The 20680-nt window shown below is 39.7% G+C and overlaps 1 protein-coding gene and 1 pseudogene across 1 annotated transcript; one reads left to right on the top strand and one right to left on the bottom strand.

Annotated features, from left to right (window-relative positions):
- The first annotated feature begins 632 nt into the window (after positions 1-632).
- Positions 633-10742, top strand: LOC149454622 (matrix metalloproteinase-18-like). Its single transcript, XM_089687273.1, has 10 exons — positions 633-780; positions 2465-2709; positions 3878-4026; positions 4120-4245; positions 5036-5197; positions 5330-5447; positions 6600-6733; positions 7783-7939; positions 8983-9086; positions 10433-10742. Exons 1-10 carry the CDS (start codon positions 676-678, stop codon positions 10531-10533), a joined length of 1401 nt encoding a protein of 466 aa, XP_089543399.1. The 5' UTR covers positions 633-675; the 3' UTR covers positions 10534-10742.
- Positions 10743-20296: 9554 nt separating this feature from the next.
- Positions 20297-20412, bottom strand: LOC149454621 (U2 spliceosomal RNA; annotated as a pseudogene).
- Positions 20413-20680: the final 268 nt, after the last annotated feature.

Below are 20680 nucleotides of genomic sequence, written 5' to 3'. Positions count from 1 at the left end.
ATTACTTCTTATTCATGTACATAACATTCACATAGCTCATAGTTCTGGAAATTCAGAAATAGAAGCGCAAGAACTAATCTGGTTTACTATAATGTCCTTGGCTGGGAGAACATTCATCAAGGGTATAGGGGCTGCAAGACTATTCTGGCTTAACCTGGATATAACACTCATGCATGCTATCAATTAACTCCACCCATCAATTTTCACTTATACAAAATTTCTTTTTAAATATGAATTTGCAGACAGACAGTGATTAAGCAATGTGTATATACTTTTCATGGGATTAATGCCAATCAAGTTATGCTTGGTACTGGATCACGATTAATAGCCCCATTGGCACTCTGCTTGGCATCATCATGATGTAGGTCTAAACTCCAGCAGTTATATGTACTGACAAGGATCACCTATGCTTTGTAAGCAGTTTGTTTGACATAACTACCTGGAAGCCTTGGGGCAATGCATTTCCTGTCATTTACACAGCACTCTGGATTTTTATAGTATTACTTAACTGAAGTTGTGTCAGATTTTTGGCTCGAAGTCATGATTTTCTGCGGTAATTAGGAAAGACTAGCATGACTCATATTGTTATGAGACATGGATGGGCTATATAAAGACGACCGTGCAGTCTGGAATCAGCATACAACCTCAGATTGAGGAAACATCCCATCCAGCAGAATGACAAGTCTTCTACTCCTCTTCCTGTCTTGTGCAGCCTTGGCTGCTGCCTTCCCAGCTGCTCCACAAGATGACCTAGAAAGCAAACACGCACAATTGGCAGAGGTAATATTTTCTTCTTAGAATGCTGATCTAGTACGCACACTAGTGATGTAGTAACTGAAATAACTCTTACTTGTCTACTGCTTTTTTGCATTTGCTTTTCTAGTTTTGGATAGAATAGGGATTAGAGCCTTTGTTTTTATTGCTGTCTTTACCTCCATTGGGTAGATTTACCATCAGATTGACTATTGACTATTGTCAGTGGGATATTACAGCTGTCACCAGAATGGGAGATGAAGGTACATCTTTCAAGGGGGTCCCCTGTTTCAATGACAACTGTCTAAAAGATTTCCTCTCACTTTTTGTTCCATCTCTAGAAGAGGAAATGAAGAGAAATATCCCCAAGGGGACACAGACAGGAAAAAAAATAGACTAAGGTGGGGTATAGCTGGGTCTTTTTTTTCTGCTTAGTCAGCAGGCTGATAGAAAAAAAATGAATGGATTCCCCCATCCACACAAGCAAGGTGGAGGAATCCTCCCCATTGTGCTATTGTATTATCTTCTGCTGTCAGAATACAGTGATTAAAGCTGCAGCCGATTGGTTGTAGTAGTTGATCATAGAAAAATGACCCAACATTTCCGTTCAACCATTGAGTGGGAATGGCCTGCTGTTTGATCCATCTAGGGTTAACTTTATAAAAAAGTTCAGGCTTGTAATAAAACAAACATTTATACTCACCTAGGTGGATGCAGCATCTGCCTGATGCTACATCTGTCCCCCACCACTTCTAAGATTGAAAACTGAGCGATCAAAGACTGCCGAGCACTCCTGTGCTGTGGAACGGCTGGCTCAGGTTCTCAGTAGCATACTAAGAGGCTGAGCCAGCTGCAGGTCCTGGTATCTGGGAGAATCCCGACATCAAAGTTGGAATCCCTCCAGAGTCTGGACCAGCTAAGTGACATTAGCCAACAGTGGACTTTAGCCCTTTGTTGTCTGAAACCAGGTCACAGGAGTGCAGAACAAAATGCACTCCTTTGATTCCCTGAAGAAGAATAGCCAAAAGAGCTTTGGTCCTACTTCCCCTTTAAGAAAAAATATTTTTTATATATAAACACATATTTAAAAAAAAACAGGGGTCTGTGTCTCCACCATCAGGTTTTTTGAAAACAAAAAACAAGGGGAGTGGAAAAGGAACAAAGACAATAGGACAATAGACAGAGAACGGCTGTTCCTTAAGCAAAAATGTATTTTGTTTCCATTAAGCCAGAGATCAGGAAACATTGGCAGTAGCATTTGTTATTAAATATTTGATCAAATCAAGATGAGTGTGCATTTTGCATGATAAAAACATTTTCAGAAGTTAAAAACAATTTTCTTGACTGGCCTCTGTCTAATTATGTGTGTAAGTACCTTTTAAAATGCAAACCTAAATTTAAAACTGAACTCAAGGCTGATATTAAATACACAAAATAATACAGCTGCTCTGTAAGTGTTAATAAACCACAGTGGGGGGAAAACAATAAAGTTTGCTGCTTTGAAAATCTCAAAACAGAAAAAAATAATAATTCAAAATTATTTTCACCGGATGCTGAAATCTGATTAGTTGCTGCTTTTTTCATCATCTGTGTTGTTTTGCATTATTTTATTATGAATATAGAATATAAATCGATGATTTAAATATGTAAATGTTCTATACTTGTATTAATTAATTAATTTTATTACAATAGATCTATTTTATATTTTCAGAAATATCTAGAAAAGTTTTATGACCTGAAAGCAACTGGGGGAAAAACTGGGAGGAAAAATATCAAAAATCCCTTCATTGAAAAGCTTGAACAAATGCAGAAGTTTTTCGGTCTGAATGTAACGGGAAAACTGGATCGTAAGACTGTAGAAATGATGGAGAAACCTCGCTGTGGAGTCCATGACATCGGCCAGTACAGTACAGTCCCAAAAAGCTCTGCCTGGCAAAAGACAGACCTGACCTACAAGTAAATATCTTACTATATCATTGATTATTATAGCACAATCTGTAGGTAGCAAATAGTAACAGCATTCAAGCATCAGACTAAAAAAATAGGGTGCAGAAATCTGTACTAGCCAAAAATCCATTACAGCCTATCAGTGCCTCCCCTGAATAAACTTGGCCATAATCATTGGGAAGACCAATCATTGGGAAGACATAGATATACGTTCTTCAACCCAACTAGCTGAAATAGCTGGATCAGTTGAAGGTTCTAAAATGACTGCAGCCACCTTAACTTGGTCTTGTCAAAGATAGATTCATTGACAGCACCCTTGGTCTGCTCACTCTCTGTACTTCTTGAGATTTTTTTTCATCTGGATATCTTTATATACATAGCTAATGGGAGGCTCATCTGTGGTCTTAACCCAGAGAGCAGGACTACTTCTAGATGGGAGATCCCTGTTAGTTTAGAAATTAATAATGACTCTCTGACCCTAATTTACTAAATTGTGGAGTGAACCTACCACATGGTTGAGTGCGATGATGTGCTTGCCGCAAACATCCAACCTTCAAAGAAGTCATTACCTTTTTTAAATTGTGCTTCATATATTTAGATGTGAATGGAAATTGATGTCATGCTAGATTGTTTAATGAGACCCATCTTCAGTTTACTTTAGCCTCACAATTCAGTAAATCAGGCTCACACACTGCCTAGGAATTATTATTGTGATTATTCATACAAACCTAAGTTTCCTAATTTTAATTTACATGGTACAATCCCTGGCCAGAAACAGAATAAAGCAGACTAAGGACCATAGGCAAGGTAGCAGCATTGCAATAACCTACATCTCTTGTCTTGTGAATGATTTGGCTTTGTCCCTGGCCTGTATCTCCTTTTACCAATACTATACCTATAGCAAAGACCCTTATTCTTCTCAATGTAAGTTTATTACTTTCTACATCTCCATATGGTTTAAATCTCAGCAACTCTAAGTCAAGACAGCTAAGGGGTAAAAAAACCCACTAGGAGTAGAGGAATCTTCAAATTAGATTCATAGAGAGTACAACAAAGATGAGAACATTTTAAGATGATTTTAGAAAAAAAAACTTTAAAATATATTGAAAATGAACTTTTTCATGAGAATATCATAGAGCAAAGAACAAATTAACTTTGAATTTTATTTCTTTTGAAGGATTGTGAATTTCACACCAGACATGCCTCAGGCAGATGTGGAGAGTTCCTTGGCGAGAGCTTTCAAAGTGTGGAGTGACGTCACCCCATTAACCTTCACCAGAGTCTATAATGGAGAATGCGATATTGAGATCAAGTTTGTAGCTGGAGGTAACAGCGGTACCCTTTCTCTTTAGTGTTAAATTATTTGACAAATTTAAATTTCAATGTCTGATGTTGATTTGTGTCCTCTGACTTTTGTAGATCACAGTGATAACTCTCCATTTGATGGACCTAATGGGGTTTTAGCCCATGCTTTTCAGCCTGGTAAAGGCATTGGTGGGGATGCTCACTTTGATGAAGATGAACAATTCACAAAAAACAGCCAACGTAAGCCATTATTAGCTCTGTAAAAATGTCACAACAAATATAGTGTATTCTAAGTAATATAGTCAATTGATTATTATACTGTATAAACCCTGTGTCATTAATAATATAAATATACTGTATATGCATTCAGAAATCTAACCCCAAGGTAAGGATCCTTATTTAAAAAAAAAGCACAAAGTACAAATTTTCAGCTAAGTCAAATGAAATTTGAAAATTTGTCACATGTTCATAAATAAAGATCCTTAACCTCCTGTTAAAGCTTTGGGAATAACGCCTTTTATTTTTAAAATGTAACTATAAACTGCAAGAGTGTAAGATCATGTAACCACGGGTTGCAGGAAAAAAAATCGCTTGATTCCCCCATCAATGAATTGTCAGTGTTTTTCAGTGTTGATCAGGTAATTCCTCTGGTGGAGCTATTGTGTTCTCCTGGCAGGTAGGTATAGGGAACAGTCCCTGCCGGGAGAACACATATGTTATTGCTAGCAGCTATGCTAGAAATTCAACATGCTGGTTTTGAAGATGGATCCACTTGGGTAAACTCAGCCTGACTATAGATGGATCAAATCTCGGCCGTTCCCTGCTGAATCAGCCGATTTTCAAACCATCTATGGCCAGCTTTAAAAAACAAATCTGGAATATATAGATAAGTGCCTAGCACAGATCTTCATAATAAGATATAGATAATTCTTTAAGACCAAGATCTTTGCATTGTATGTAATTTATGTGAAATGTATGTCTTCGTTCTATGATGAATTTGTGATTTACTGATGTTGCTGTTTTATTTTAGAATATAATTTGTTTTTGGTGGCGGCTCATGAATTTGGACATTCACTTGGTCTGCACCATTCTGAAGACCCTGGGGCATTAATGTACCCCAATTACCCACACACAGACCCCAGCCGGTTCAAGCTTCCTCAGGATGACATCGATGCTATCCAATCTCTCTATGGTAAGACAATCTCTAATCAATGTATTAATTAATAATGGAATTAGAGAGGTATCACATTATATGAGAATGCATTGCAGTTTTTTCATAAGATGCATTATTTTTATTTCTCAAGTTTTTCTTCTGTTGTTTTAGGCAAGACCTCAGATGAAGTGCAGCCAACAGGACCCACCACCCCTTCCAAATGTGACCAAAACCTTGTGTTTGATGCTGTCACCACCCTCCGAGGAGAATTGTTTTTCTTTATAAACAGGTAACAGCACTTAGCTGTGAAGCTCTCATTATATAGTGAAGAGATAGTCATTATGTACAGATATGATTGTTTCATTCATGAGAGCCATTATTTAGTGTTTGAGAAGATATATTTATATTTCACTCTTTTTATTTTTACTCTTTGGACACCAATTGGGACTTGGATTTAGAGTCCGTAGACACTCTAGTATTCAACAATTTCTGCCAAGTCAACTGCCGGTCCCCATGCTGGCAACAAATACTAACTACTAAAGTTTTTTTGCCCAGAGTTCAGCTTTAAGTAAATTTAAGTAGGAGTGTAAATGAAACACCTTCATAGATGAGACAGCACCATCTTAATCATGTAAGAATGCATATTCCAGTTCTTCAATGTGCTCAGCTTTGTGTCTTTTTAAGCTGACAAATAATGAGAACACTAATACGGTTGTGATAAAAGTCACTTTGTTTAAGATAGAAAAATAGGAGATATGCATTGACATCTCCCTACGGCTTGGCAGTTCAGAAAGTAACATAAAGATTGTTCAAGGTTAGGAGAGCCCCACAGATGAAATGGGGATAGTTCAAACACTCCAGGAATGTAAAGATTATCTCTGAGTTGCTTGGATATTTTTCCCTTTTTCTATATACACAAGCACACACATGCATACATCTGAAAATGCAATTAAATAAAGGGTAAAGGTCCTTTAAAGCTGAACTCCGGGATAAACATTTATTGTCTAAATACAAATCATGTGTGTCCTTCCTTAAATCTCAGTGTGCTTTGTGTATTTCTTCCAGTTCTGTGCAGCAATTTAGTGTGAAATGTTGCCTCTGTGCAGTAGCTAATAAAGACCAGTCACTGTTGCTCTCTTTCATTGTGCAGGGTGACTGGTCTTGTATCCACCTCTACAGTTTTCTGTAGGTAGCCTTTTTTTGGGTGGAGCTTGCTAGGTCCCTCCCACAGTTCTGCTCTCTGCACAGGCTTTGTTAGTACACTGCTACTTTAATAAGGTACAGTATATCCAGATTTGCTAATCTGTTCCGCGCACCAAATGTGGAATTATGCTATCTGTGAATACTGAGGAATACATTAAGATAAAACTTTTGGTGCCGTTAATTCAGCCTTAACAGACTATAGTGTACAAGAATGGTAATTGTTGACTTTTTCCATTAGGTTTGTATGGCGTAAACATCCACAAGGAGGTGAAGCTGATCTGCTTTTTATCCAGAGTCTGTGGCCAACTTTACCCAATGACATTGATGCTGCTTATGAGAATCCTATTACTGGAGAAGTTCTTGTATTTAAAGGTAAAATGGAGGACATGCTTTATTATCAGTGCTATAAAATGACAAAAGTTATTTTAGTCCTAACAAATGTGTTTTGAGCATGCACTCCTAGTTAAAATTGGATGCGGTTTTAGCCTTCTTAAAATGTAGGTTCACCCTGGTCCTTGCTGTATTTACAGAATCTCTATGAGTATTGAGCTGTCAGTACCCATCAAATCTGTGTAGTGGTGTGACAATTTGAAATCCATGCTTTTCTTCCTCTTCTTTGTGTAAGGCTTCGAGGATGGACTAGAGTGATTCTGATTGGTCAGTGCCATGTTACCATTTTGACCAATTGGAGCCAGTCTGATTTGTCCCGGAAGCCCTACAGAAAGAAGGGGAAGAAGAGTGAGTATATCAGGACCCTGGACTGCTACACTGGCTGCATGGGCACTGACAGTTCATCACCCACAGAGGTAAGTACAGCAGGGACCGGGAGGGGTGGGGTGTTACTAATTTTTTTTTCTGAAAAGGTGAATTAACCCTTTAAATGTCATCACAGAGATGTCACTGCATTGCTTAAATGGAACATAGTGTCTGCACTTGTGGGTACAATGCCCTTTGCTAGATTTAAGCAGCCTGGCATTTAGCTGGAAGTTTGCAAGGCAGATGTACAAATGGACAGTAAGCACTAACATGATTTTCAATCTGGCCACATCTCATTAACCTGCTGCAATACAGCCCATTTTAGCATTCAGTAACTCCTGAAGATGGTCAGTCACATATTTTGGAGTATCATACCAAACTAATCACTACTCCATGGGGAGTCATTTGTTCCATTTGTTTACTGATCAATTTCTACAATAGTTCAACTGAGCTAATAAAAATCTCAAGTATACCTTTAGCCTAATAAAGTCACTGCCAGCAAGTGGTTAAAGCTAATGCCCAGGCTAATGTCTAGGGGGATTGAAATAAAGTGATATACTGTACTTACCTTACTCATCACTCCCTAAATGTAGTTCAGTGGTGATTGTTTTGCATATCTATCTGTTTTTGCCTTTTCATCTAATAAGGTTGAATTTTACAATTAGGGGACAAATATTGGACTCTTGATGGATTTGATGTTTCACAAGGAGCTAAAAGCCTCACCAAGCTGGGATTTCCTAGAAATGTTAAGAAAATTGATGCGATTGTCCATGTGGAGCACCTGGGAAAGACTTACTTCTTCGTCAAAAATAAGTACTGGAGGTTAGTATTCCACAGATCATACTTAACATGCAGCACTGGGGTGATTGACTGCCATGAAATCCAACAAAAGGTCACCTAATGTACACACAGCAGTCTAAGGCAAGATGAAGGCTTACCCATTGCTGAATTGTTTAGAAGCTCATCCTTGATTCAGCTTCTTCCATTCTAGTAAAGCAAGGATGAAGATAACTGCCCCTGAACTTTCACCTTCAATAATATTAGAACTGAGTTTTTTCTGCTTCCAGCATCCTAATAACATACTTAGCACTTCCAGCATGGCATCATCTAGAAAGTTTGTCCATAACAATAAACCCTACAAATAAACTATAGGCATACTGTCTCTAATCACATATCAAACCCCCCTTCGGTAGAAACTTGGACCTTGCATCCAAATCCCCAGCAAAGCTGCTGCCATACCATGTTTCTGTAGAGCTAGCTTTCCTAAAGTTTGCAAGCAATTGAAAGACTCCAAAGAAGGCAGCTGCCTCCTCTATCAAGGACAATTCTATAAGTAGCATTATTTTCTTTGATCATGCCAGTTTCATAGATACACACATTTCTTGGTCAAACTGACCTTCTTAGTGCCTGAAATTCAGGTTTTCCATTCATGCCCAAACTGATACATCAATTAAACACACAGAATGATTTACAGAAGCTGCAAGGAATAAAGTAACTATTGGGGAGGTTTACTAAAACTGGTGCACTTAGAATTTGGTGCAGCTGTGCATGGTAGTCAGTCAGCTTCTAACCTCACCTTGGTCAATTAAGCTTTGGCAATAAAACCCAGAGGCTGATTGATTTCTATGCAGAGCTGCACCAAATTTTGCACTCTTCAGTTTTAGGTCCCTTTGACGCAAGAGGACCGATGGTATCCGCCTGCCTGTTTTTCAGGCAGACCAGATCGGTCCATCAATAGACTTCTATGGGCCGGCGGGTGTATAGTCACTTTTTTTGCTTGACAAACCTTTGTGTACTATGGGATTATTTTTATACATTCATTGATGGCAGCTGATGAGTTACATTGGTGTCATTTTTCTTTTCAGTTATGACGAAGACAAAAAATCAGTGGATGAAGGATTTCCAAAGTTCATTGCTAAAGGATTTCCAGGAATGAGTCCAAATATTGATGCTGTGGTTTATTATAGAGGTAAATATGATTATGAGCCTGGAGGGATGCCAGGTCTTGCTTGAGCATGCATCTGTGAATTTGAAATGACCATGATACACCCTCTGTATGATTCATATAACACAAATATAAATAGACAAACAAAAAAGTGCTTAAACTGCTAAACTGGAGCTGTTTTTACCAAATGAAACAGTTGGAATTTGAATGCTTTAATTTGATTGGTAGCTAAGGGAAGGGCAGACATGTCTGCTTTAAAATGCACCCATAACCAGGCTATGGTCAATAAACTATTTACACATTCTTAACAAGAAGTAAAAAGATTTAAAGCAAGCCATTCCTGCCCTCTTTAGGTGCTTTTACAGTGAATGTATTTATTCTCATATATCCTCAAAGATGTTTTTGCACTGTTATATTTTCAGGACAGGTTTTCGTGGGTCTACCCTCTTCTTCCTCTTCCTCTCGGTCCTTGCAGTACTGATTAGACCCCTGAAAGGTTGTCCTGAACATGAAACTCTTACTGCAAATAAAACAAGTATCAGACAGTGCTAAACTGTGTTGTTTCAAAGGTCACAAGAAAGACTGCAGAGTTGATTTCGGTCAGTTTCTAACAGCTTAGAAATACTAGCTGTGTGCTCACATAACTGTACATACAGTACTTTAATAAAGAAAGTGAAGAGTTTCTGCTGAGCTTTTCATTAGGAATTCCAGCAAGCTTTGCAACACAGTGTCCTTCAAGCAACCTGAACTAAATTATTTTAGAAGAATGATATTATACAAATAATAAAACAAATATGAGTTCAGTTTTTAAACTTGTACACATTAAAGATATAAAATAAATTAACACACAACACTATGAATTATAATACCTCAAATCTGTATAAGAAAGAAACTTGCTTGATAAGAAGTCTATGCTTGCAAGAAGAAAATACATTTTTGTGTTTGTATTGGGTGTGGTAAATCCTCCTGCTCAACATATCATATTTGCACTAACTTGAGTCTGGGTAAAAAAGGAAACCTTAACCTCCGAAGATACAATGCAAGCATTCAGTGGGGTATATTTACTAAAACTGGTGCACTCCGAATCTGGTACAGCTGTACATGATAGCCACTTGGCATCTAACTTCAGCATGTTCAATTAAGCTTTGACAATAAAATCTAGAATCTGATTGTTTTTTATACACAGTACTCTCCAGTTTTATTAAATGAATCCCAGTGTTCTGTGAATGCTGTAATATCTATTAGAAGAACATATTGGAGAGAATTATAATGGATGTCATATGATGGACATTGAATTAGATGCACCTCCAATAAGATAGAAGTCAAATGTCATTCCTATTAAAGTTGACCATTGTGTGTTTTTTCTGCAGGCCTTCTTTACTTCTTCCAAGGAACATCACAGTTCCAGTACAGCATTGAGTCAAGAAGAATCCTCCAGGTGCTGGCCACCAACAGCTGGATGGGATGTTAAAGACATTGACACTGCAACTGAACCTTAAATACTTATAAAGCATCAGACTACATGTTTGGCTGAAAAAATGTTTACAAATGTGAATAGTCAAGAAAAGTTTTGATTGTACAATTTATAGTAGTGCATTCATTGAATTGCCTAAATATATGTGGTTATTATTTTATATATTTAGTATTAATTAAGTAATAAATAATTATTTTTTGGAATAATTTTTTATGTTTAGTGTTTTCTGTTTTAAATACTGATCCATTTTAACTTGATGGTTTCATAAACGTCAAAAGATAAATTCATAAGTTAACACCTGTGGAGGTTTTCCTGGTTGCTTAGTGTGTTAGATTGTATTGTGTTACCAATGGCAAGAACGTTCTTTAGCATACTAATTTTCACACTGCAGATTCTTCATACCCATCTAGTGCTATTATAGGCTCAGGTTCTTTAATACACCAGCCCCATTATGCACGTCTTCAAATAACTTCAGACCAGGCCCATGGAACAGTTAATGTTACCATTGCTGAACCAGTTGCAGGGTAACAGTTTTTCTGGTTCTTAGTTTTTCTGGTTTTCCTTTAAGATGTCATTCAGAGCATAATTAAAATAAATAAAAATGTCCACCAGCTGTTGCAGATTATAATGTTTGTTTTACTAGGAGATGATAAAATGGAGAGGGATACCTACCCTAACCAAGGGATCCTCAGCAACCACCAGACTTTTCCTTCTCTTTTCAGCACTGACATGAGGGTAGGAACTTCCATGTCATCACATACAAAGTAGGATCATTCTCCACCATTGGTTTACAGCATATATCACCTCTTAGAAAAATAAGTATTATATTCTGCGTCAGCTGGGGCTGGGGAGAAGGAGGTGGAATTTTTTTGTTTATATTTTTTCCCCCCAGAGTCGGGCCTTAAAAATCAGCTTAAATCTGTTCAACTTAAATTTTAATCATCCATCTAATGCAGACCAAAGCCTGTCAACTCAGGCCATTACAATAGTGCACATATGGTGGTATGATCATGGGTTTATTCATGAACTCTTATGGGACAGATCAACCATTAAACTGTATGGACTGACCTAGTCTTAAGGGTCTGTGATTATGGTTTTTAAACTCAAAAGGCATTTTTCCCTTAATTGTACATGCTAAGATTCTGTGATCCTGCCAAATTTTCTTTCTCTGATTTTATTGTTTGTTGCTTAACTTTCTTACTAAGTACATTGCTAAATTCATTCTTTGGATGGTAAAGTATTTAATAAATGTACCATTACAGACAAGAAAGTCATGATTACACTCTGCTAATTGTGAAATGTTTAAAAAAAGGTAGGCCCCAGGCCCCTCAACATGAGTGACACGAGAACATGAGAATGCTCTGCTCCCAAACATCTTCCTTTCTAATTAAAATTAAATCTTCCTTGCTTATTCCTGGAATTAGTGAATTAAATCTCCTGGGCTTGGTTCAAGAATTCCTGTGAATTATTTGCTTAAATAGCAGGTGCTTAGCTACAAAGTTGCAGTCATGCTATTTGCATTGGTGTGATGTGGTGCCATTCATTCTGTATGCAGGGCTGCTGTTAAAAATTGCAGGGCCCCATACAGCCTACTTGACAGGGCCCCTCCCCTCTGAAAATATCAACTGCCCTATTGGGGAAGCTTTGGTGAAATTTCAGGTGTTAAACAAACCCCTGATGTCTCACATTTGTACAGAGAAAGGGAATGATGACATAGATTCTTCAGTTTCTTTTTCTGCAGCCTCACTGGACAGTGAATGAATATGAAGCTCTCTGAGATTTTCTGTTAATGCACAAACTGAAGCATAGTAAACACAGTATACTATGCTTCAGTGATGAATGGACACAGAACTGATCAGTACTGATCGCTCACTGTGTTCATTCAAGAAAGGAAGGGCCCGGTAAATATGACATATGTACTGCCCCCCACTCCTGCAGCAGCCAGTGAGAGAGGAGAGAAGGGAAGCCAGCAGTGCTGCGGGGGAGGGGGACACATGGAGGATCCGACAGCAGGTGGAAGGGGGCACAGATCCTAAAGCTGATTCCCCTGCAGCGTAGCCAGAGGGAGAAACAGGAGGAGAAGCTGGCAGCCAGCCCTCCTTCTCTGCAGGTGCCCTGGCCCCTGTTTTGTACTGATGAGGCTTGGGCCCAGTACAGGAGGGCTGGCTGTACTGCCTTATCAGCGGCCCTGTCTGTATGCCAACCCAACACACCTTGTGGAGGGCACAACATATGGCAATGCACAAACGTGTTGCAGTGCTCTTCCAGATATGGTACAGGCATTTTTCCTGTTTGTTAGGCAGCCAGTTCAAAAGAATGGTCTACCTTAACACAATGAGCTTTAACGCGTGTGCACTAATAAACTATAATCGTGTGAATGAGCCCTTAAAAAAGTAATGAAATAGTGCAACTGATATTAACAACAGACTTGATCTTATCAACTGTTTACAAAAATATAAAGAGGATCTCCAGGTAAACATTTAATTCAACTTTTTTTTAAGCAAAATAGCCTCACATTAACCAGCAGGGTGCAGTTTAATTCTTAATTTAAGAAGGGAGGGGTTGGATGTTTAAAAAACTGCCCTCTTATTAACCCTTTTCTGCAGTTTACAAACAATCTGAAATGCCTATGAACTCCCACAACACTCCATTAAATAGTGCTGCCTGCTACCATTTGTATAATCCAACTCCAGGATGTCATTAAAGTATAATTAAACACAACACTATTTTTTTCATTTTGTATAGAGTGGAGAGAAATTAGCCCTCTGTTGGGTTTATACTGCTGTCTGTGCCCTTGTCAGGGAGATTCACACTCTCTATTTATTCTATTTACCATTTACACCAAAATTTAAAGTGAAAGGAAATCCTAAGCTTTGGGTTGTCACCAGAACAGCAATGGAGGGGAAATCTAAGAGTGGGACACTCGTTTTGATGATATGGACAACCAGGGATTTCCTCACTTTGCAAGGATTCTCCTTCACTTCCTGTTTTGAATATGAGAAAAGAGGAGAATGGAAATCTCCCCAATTGGACACAGGTGGCAGACTAAAAAAAAAAAAAAACTAACAGGGGTTATAACCTGCCTCACACTATCTAAAATGAAAAAAGTTTGGCATATAGTTTTTTTATATTTAAAGTTACATATGCATTGGGTTCCCCCATGGACTGTAAGGGGTAATTGATTGTTTGGCTAGGGAGAAAGAGTAAATACAAATACTTACCTTATTCTTTCAAACATAAATAACTGCTATGCTGCCACTAATGAGTGAATGTGCCACACTACGTTCGTGATAGTGGCCCACACATAAACATATACCTCTATAGCCTATAAACTTAAAATGTGCCCCTCCACCTCAGGGTCTTAATGCAACCTTGTAATATAGAAATTGGTTAAATGCCCTACGTGCTTAGTCCAGTGCTGTCAATAGTGTTAAATGAGTGAAATATTGTTCAATTAGTGTACCAATCATGAACATCAATATTCCCAGTATAAATCAGTGGCATTCAAAAACATCAAACCATAAATATACTTAAACACAGTGCATTTGTAGGCAAGTTCATTCAAATACGTAAAGTCCCAATGTGAGAAACTCCCCCATCCACATCCAATGTGAAACTAGGTGATGCCGTGACAGCCTTCTTATCCGTGACAAACTTAGTGATAGGTGCTCTGCTTAGTGTTCCCCCTCCAGAGCCCCACTCCCCACAAGATGTTGACCGCCTGCATAGGTAGGTCAGACTGCGCATTTGATGCTTCAGCACACTCCTGCAGCAATTGGCTGTCTGTATGACCTTGATGCATCTATCCGCTAATTACAGACTCCATATGCGAAAAACCTCCAGACCATCCTCAATACTCCTCCACCGCCTCACGGGCACGTTCATGTCCTCCCCGTCTGCTCACACTGGCCCTCTCTAACAGACAAGCCACATTCAGTTACAGACGGGCCTGAGAGCGTACAGTAAACAAGGTACTCAGCTTGTCTATTAGAGCGGGCTGGTGTGAGCAGACGGGGAGGACATGATATATTTATGGTTTGATGTTTTTGAATGCCCCTGATTCATACTGGGAATATTGATGTTCATGATTGGTACACTAATTGAACAATATATCACTCATTTAACACTATTGACAGCACTGGACTAAGCACATGGGGCATTTAACCAATTTCTATATTACAAGGTTGCATTAAGACCCTGAGGTGGAGGGGCACATTTTAAGTTTTATAAGCTATGAACATAGTGTGGCACATTCACTCATTAGTGGCAGCGCAGCAGTTATTTATGTTTGTATGTACACATTGTTTTGTATTTCACACATTTGTGGTATTGCTAGCAGAAGCCAGTTCATTTCCAGCAAAATGTTCTTTTCATTTCCCCTCTATACCTTTTCCTAACCAAAAAGATATCCAGACTTAAATGTGCAATCTTAATTACCCCAAATACACATCCACCATTGGGGTAATTAAGATTGCACATTTAAGTCTGGATATCTTTTTGGTTAGGAAAAGGTATAGAGGGGAAATGAAAAGAACTTTTTGCTGAATATATCACTTTCAAGGGTGAAAGTAGTTTATCTTTTCTGTTTAGGTTATTGTTTATCTTTGGGAGTGTTCGTATTATTCACAGTTCATTTCCACATTAACCACAGTCCACTGCACAGGCTTCACTATATATATTACCATATTCTTTGCTTCCCCTGGCAACCAGCACTGTCCTCCATTGTTCATTACTCCAGAATGTGGGTGGGCTCCAGCAGGCTTCCTACATCAAAGCCCATCAAAGCCACTCTTCCTAGATAGTCAATCATATACAATGCAAGACCAGTGGTTCTACATTGTATGTGTCTGGGGCTGAGTTTGGAGTAGATTAGAGTGCTAGCTGCCAGGGAGGCAAGGAATAAGGTCAGGATTCCTCTCTGCTATATCCCTCTAGACAAATGAGAATTAGACCCTTACTATTTAAGGGGTGGGTGGAGGTTTATAGGGGGTAACCAGACGCTTTGGTCCCCAACTTGGGAGATATCATACACACAGTTTGGGATGTAGTATAATATTTTGTGTATTGTGATAAGATTTACAGAGGTATTTGCAGAATAGCTATAGTTACATATATGCAAGCAGGATGTTCATACAGTTGTAATATAGAACTCAGAAAAGGCACAGTATTGCAGCTGCAAATTATTTGGCAATGGCATAGTGTTTCCTCAGTATAGTTCCAGGTTTAGCCTGTTTTACCAGAAGACAGCTTCTGCTGAAGAGATGGTAAAGATATCTCCCAGTTGCGGATCCGGATACTGGAATGTCTGTGGAGAACAAGTAGTGTCCCTGCACTGCTCGCTCGGGAACCTCTGTGCTTGTAACTCTTACTGACAAACAGGGTCTCTCTCCCTTACCTATCCACTCACTTCATTTGTAGGCACCCTAATTTATAGAGTCCAACACCAATATGGCTGCCAAAAGTCACCAGAAGTTGCAGCATCCAATAAGACTTCTTCAACCTCTGACAACTATGGAGTCTACAAAGGAACACTTTTCTCTTAGATTCCTCTCCAAAGCCTGCTTGGTCTGTTTCTTATGTGTCTATTTATGTCTTTATAAATTGAGCTTGCCATGAGATTACAATCACTTGACCTGGACACTTAAGCCACTTTGGACAAAAATCCATTGTGTATGGCACCAACAGACAATGCTAAATCCTCCTAGGTTCTCTCCATTGTTTCCACTATTGTCTTTATAGTGTAAACATGTATAGCTTAAATGACTTGGGTGTGCATGTTTATGCATAAGGCTGGCCAGAGAGACTGACCTAATATATGGACAGGCCATTTTCACACTTGTGACCATCTTCTCAGGTGGTCAAAACTCAGCAATGGCTGCCTGACATTCCCATGCACAATGTAGGGGCAGCAAGAATTTGCATTGTGGCAAACAAGTAAGACATGTACTGTCTGCCAATGTGCACCATCGAAGTATATGAGGCTGTGTGCTGCAACTGCATCTAATGGATGCAGTTGGGGTGCATGAAGAGGGATTTCAGTGTAATATCAGTTCAACATCCAACAGGAAAATGGGATCCTGCCTTCATGACCACAATAGTTATTCAGAAACAGATCTCTAAACATTGCACTCCTCAAGAGCAGTGAAGGGACAAGGTCCTTTCACACACAGGGCAAGGATACCAAACTGAAAGCTTAATCCTGTAAAGTGTTCCCTGTTTAATCATCAGAGCCCTGAGACAGCCAGCAGAGCTCTGTTAATTACACAGCATGAGCTATAGGACTGGTCAGTCTATTTGAAAGTTCGGTCTTATCAGTGCAGGAGATAGCCGGACGATAAAGATGCAGAAGACGCTCCTGCCTCAGCTGCCCCCCCACCTCCTTCCCTAATGACATGCAGGGTGGGTAGCTTTTCTGCCTCTGCCTTGGCCAGAGAGATATAAGAAACTGTCAGGTGATTTAAAGTGGTTCTAAAGGCTGAAGGTTTTTTTTCCTCCATGCATCCAATTCATGAAGGTAAAAAAACCTTCAGTATGCAGCTACCCCCTCAGCTCCCACCAAAACTTACGTGAGCCCAATCTTGATCCAGCCATGTAAACAAGAGCAGTGGCTCTCCAGGGGCTCTCCATCCTTTTTGGCTAAGAGACAGGAGTGGGAGCCATTAGCCACTGTTGTCAATCACAGCCAGTGAGGAGGGAGAGAGGGCAAGGCCAAACTATGCACTGTGTGTCTTATGAACACACAGAGGCAGCTCAGTAGAATGCAGCTTGCTCTGAGGGCACTTAGCAGGGGGGAGGGGCCAGGAACGCCGTTGGGGGTCCAGAGAACAGGAGAATCGGGGCTGTTCTGTGCAAAACGCACAGAGCAAGTATGATGTTTATTATTTAAAGAAAATAAAAATTAAACCTTTAGTATCGTTTTAACGTTCCAGAATCTACCAAAACCTAAAATAACTAAATGAACTAAAAACTGGTTTGGACTAACCCATTAAATACATATTCCACTTCAAACTGATTTTTGAATTAATTTTGGATATTACTTTAATGAATAAATTACCCCTTATATCTTTTACATAACACCAGTGTCAAAGTCTTCCTACTTTTGCTTCACTTGGAAAAAATGTACCTCCTCCTGATGCATGTAAAAAGCAAAAAATGTTAGAGGTTGAGGGAAAACCCTTAGTTATGGCTGTGGAAGGTTCTTGGCCTGTGAAATCAAGTGCGGAGATTTCACTTTTGGAGACCCTGGCAAACAATGACGTTGTTTCATCTTGGTGTCATCAAGGGTAGTTCCCTACTATGCATTATTCTCTTCATTGTCCGTTAATTATTACAGCGCACACCATGCGTTTTGGGTGAAGCTTATCTCCTGTGCCTCTATGTGGTGCAACTACGCCACATAATGCAAGACTCTTATTGTGGTTCAGAATAGGACAAGCCCTGGAGTGAGAAAAAAATCGGGCATTTCCAAAATTTGTCAGAAGCATGAAACAACAACCTAACTTGTACACTTGTATTTACTTAGCTTTGATAGATTCAATTAAGACAAGTCTATGTTTTTGTAATATGTTTAAATAAATGTAAAAACCACAATATGGGCTAGGCATTCTCACTGCTTGGCAGTAACATGCAATTTCGGTCCAAATTCTACATTTGTATAGCAACGATTTGTGTAATAATGAATCAAACATTTATGTAGCTGTAAGAGCACTAAGTTCAGATAAATTAGTCATGATATTTCCAGCGGTAGGTAAATGGCCTGAAGGGAAATCCAGATACCACACAGGTCACATGTTTTACTGAGACCATAATGTTTGTTTAGCAATGGAAAACATAAGATGTATATAAAGCTTTCATAGAGAAAATTCCTCCTTTGCTCATAGCTGACTGTCATTTGCTGAAACACCATCCATCCCTTGCCTGAGGCTGTGCAACTACTCTGGGAAATCCCAGTCTGTAGGATAATCAGGAATGAGCCGGCTACAGAGACCCCAAGGCTTGTTCATGTCATTGTATGTTACTCATTTTAAATGCATATCTTCATTGAAGAGATAGCAAATTTTTAGTAATAATTGATCGGAAGTGACAAGGAAATATTTCCAATCTCAATACCTCATGACTGTCTCTTTTGTTATCTAATAGAGTACTGTAAGTTAGATGATTGTTAAAAAGTAGCCAACAGTTGCTTTAGTGATAGGTTTGCCAGTGTTTGACCTTCTGGAAAAATGGGCCCAATATCTCCACAGTTGCCTCTATCCCCTCCCCCTTGTCACTGAAATACTTAAATGTTTAAGGCCCATTTTTATCTGTCCATTGTGTATTGTGCTGTCATTCATTTTGAATACTGTCCTGATACATTAAGTCAGCACACACAGGCACTTAGCCATAGGACGGCTTCCCCGTATATTGCTCAAAAAGACTATTTGGTACCCCATTTGTAGTTACTTTATGAAGCCATTTTTGAAGACAAAGTACTGCCTGCTACTGTGAGAGAAGCCTTATTTGTACTAATCTGTGAATCCTTTCATCCCATATCCTTGATTAATACAGACCTTAAGATCCTATCTAATTCTAGCCAGTCACTTTAACTTCGTGATGACCTTGGTGGTAAAATCTGATCAAACGGGCTTCATCCCTAGTCGCTTCACACACATTAATCTGAGCAAACTGTTTACCAATCTGCAACTGACAAATGCTTTGGATACCCCCCAGATATCCTTCAACAGATAGATTCCATCAAATGGCCCTGTCTGGTTTGCGTTTTACAGGCTTTTGAATTTGGGGAGGTCTTTATAACATGGATACGAATTCTTTACATGCAACAGCAGGCCTGTATCTGAGTTGATGACCATGTCGCAGACTCATTCCCTATACAAAGAGGCAATAGGAAGTGAAGGAAAGTGCCCACTTTCACCCCTTTTTTTTTAAGTCCGCAAACGTGCAACTATAAACGAAAAACCTGTAAGTGTATCACAAAAACAGTGCAAGTGCAAAACACCACACGAAAAAGTGCACTTAGGGGTGTGCTGTGTCCTACCCCTAAAGGGGCTTGGACCGCTTACCCTGATCCCCCAGGGCACGAAGCTCCTGACGGGGACAAGGTTCCCAATTGGTCCTCCTGGCCAAAAGGCCTGGTGGACCACCGTTCCTTGTGTCCAGCCGAAGCCAGACACACAGTACTTGGTCAGGGGGCTCTCCCGAAGAAAAGCCCCCTAGGGATCAGGGGAGGAAGGAACCAAAAGGTCACACATCCTCCCCCTAGACTTCAGGGTAGGCCCGAGGACCCACACCCTCCATCCGTGAAAACACACACATAAGCGAAAGAAAAAGTGACAAACGTGGGAGGTGTAAATAAATTAAATAAACAAAAAATAAAAAAGTGGTACCGTGCCAAATAGTGCACAGACCAGGCCCTGAGGCCCGTAGCAAAAATTGCCCTGGACTTAGCCAAAAGGCCTGGTCCTTAGGGCGCTGTGCAAAAAGAATGTAAAAACAGTGACCATGTGCCATGTTCACACAGTGGGGTCCCACACCCAGGTGTTACTAGTGGCACCCCTGAGAGCATCTACTCAGGGGGCACCGAGTTTGCGGACTTTCTGCCTCCTCAGCCCCTGGCCAGACCAAGGTAGATCCGTCCAAATCAGGAGGTACTGGGTCTTTCCAGTCTTCTCGGAGGAATTACTCCCAGGGCCCCAGCATAACTCGTGGCGCTCCCCGGTTTCTGTCCCTCTGGTACTAGCCTTCCGGACCCCCATCATACCAGTGAGGGTACTATACAACAGCCATCCCCGCAAAGTTAGAATGGCCGGGAGCACCCCCACTGGACACTGATAAGAACAGATACTACACTTGATCTTAGCCAAAAGGCCGAGAACCGAGAAGCCCACTTTCACCCCTACTGTTTGTCCTGGCAATAGAGCTCCTTGCAGAACTTCTAAGTCAACACACATGCATTTTAGTGTACCACAATGCACAGCAAAGAACCATAGAGAGATATGGTGCATTGCTTGAGAATTTTGTGGCATATCTGGTTTTCAGGACATTCCATTTTGCCAACGGTCCATTTTTTTATGGGCTGCTGCAAAGCAGTGCACGTTAATACACAACATAATGTCTGGTAATGCACCACAAAAATTTAAATGGGCTC

Source organism: Staurois parvus, unplaced genomic scaffold (assembly GCF_062004578.1).
Source record: "Staurois parvus isolate SC_StPar_1 unplaced genomic scaffold, SC_StPar_1.0 ptg000422l, whole genome shotgun sequence".
Classification (NCBI taxonomy): Eukaryota; Metazoa; Chordata; class Amphibia; order Anura; family Ranidae; genus Staurois; species Staurois parvus.
The sequence above is the reverse complement of the archived record's forward strand: the minus strand, read 5'-3'. Positions and strand labels throughout refer to the sequence as shown.

What these genes read in the sequence shown, in the direction of transcription:
- LOC149454622 (XM_089687273.1), top strand. Translation starts at nt 676, where the DNA reads ATGACAAGTCTTCTACTCCTCTTCCTGTCTTGTGCAGCCTTGGCTGCT. An exon ending in GTCAAAAATAAGTACTGGAG is followed by an intron (nt 7,940 to 8,982) that starts GTTAGTATTCCA and finishes TTTTCTTTTCAG; the next exon opens with TTATGACGAAGACAAAAAAT. An exon ending in TGCTGTGGTTTATTATAGAG is followed by an intron (nt 9,087 to 10,432) that starts GTAAATATGATT and finishes TTTTTTCTGCAG; the next exon opens with GCCTTCTTTACTTCTTCCAA.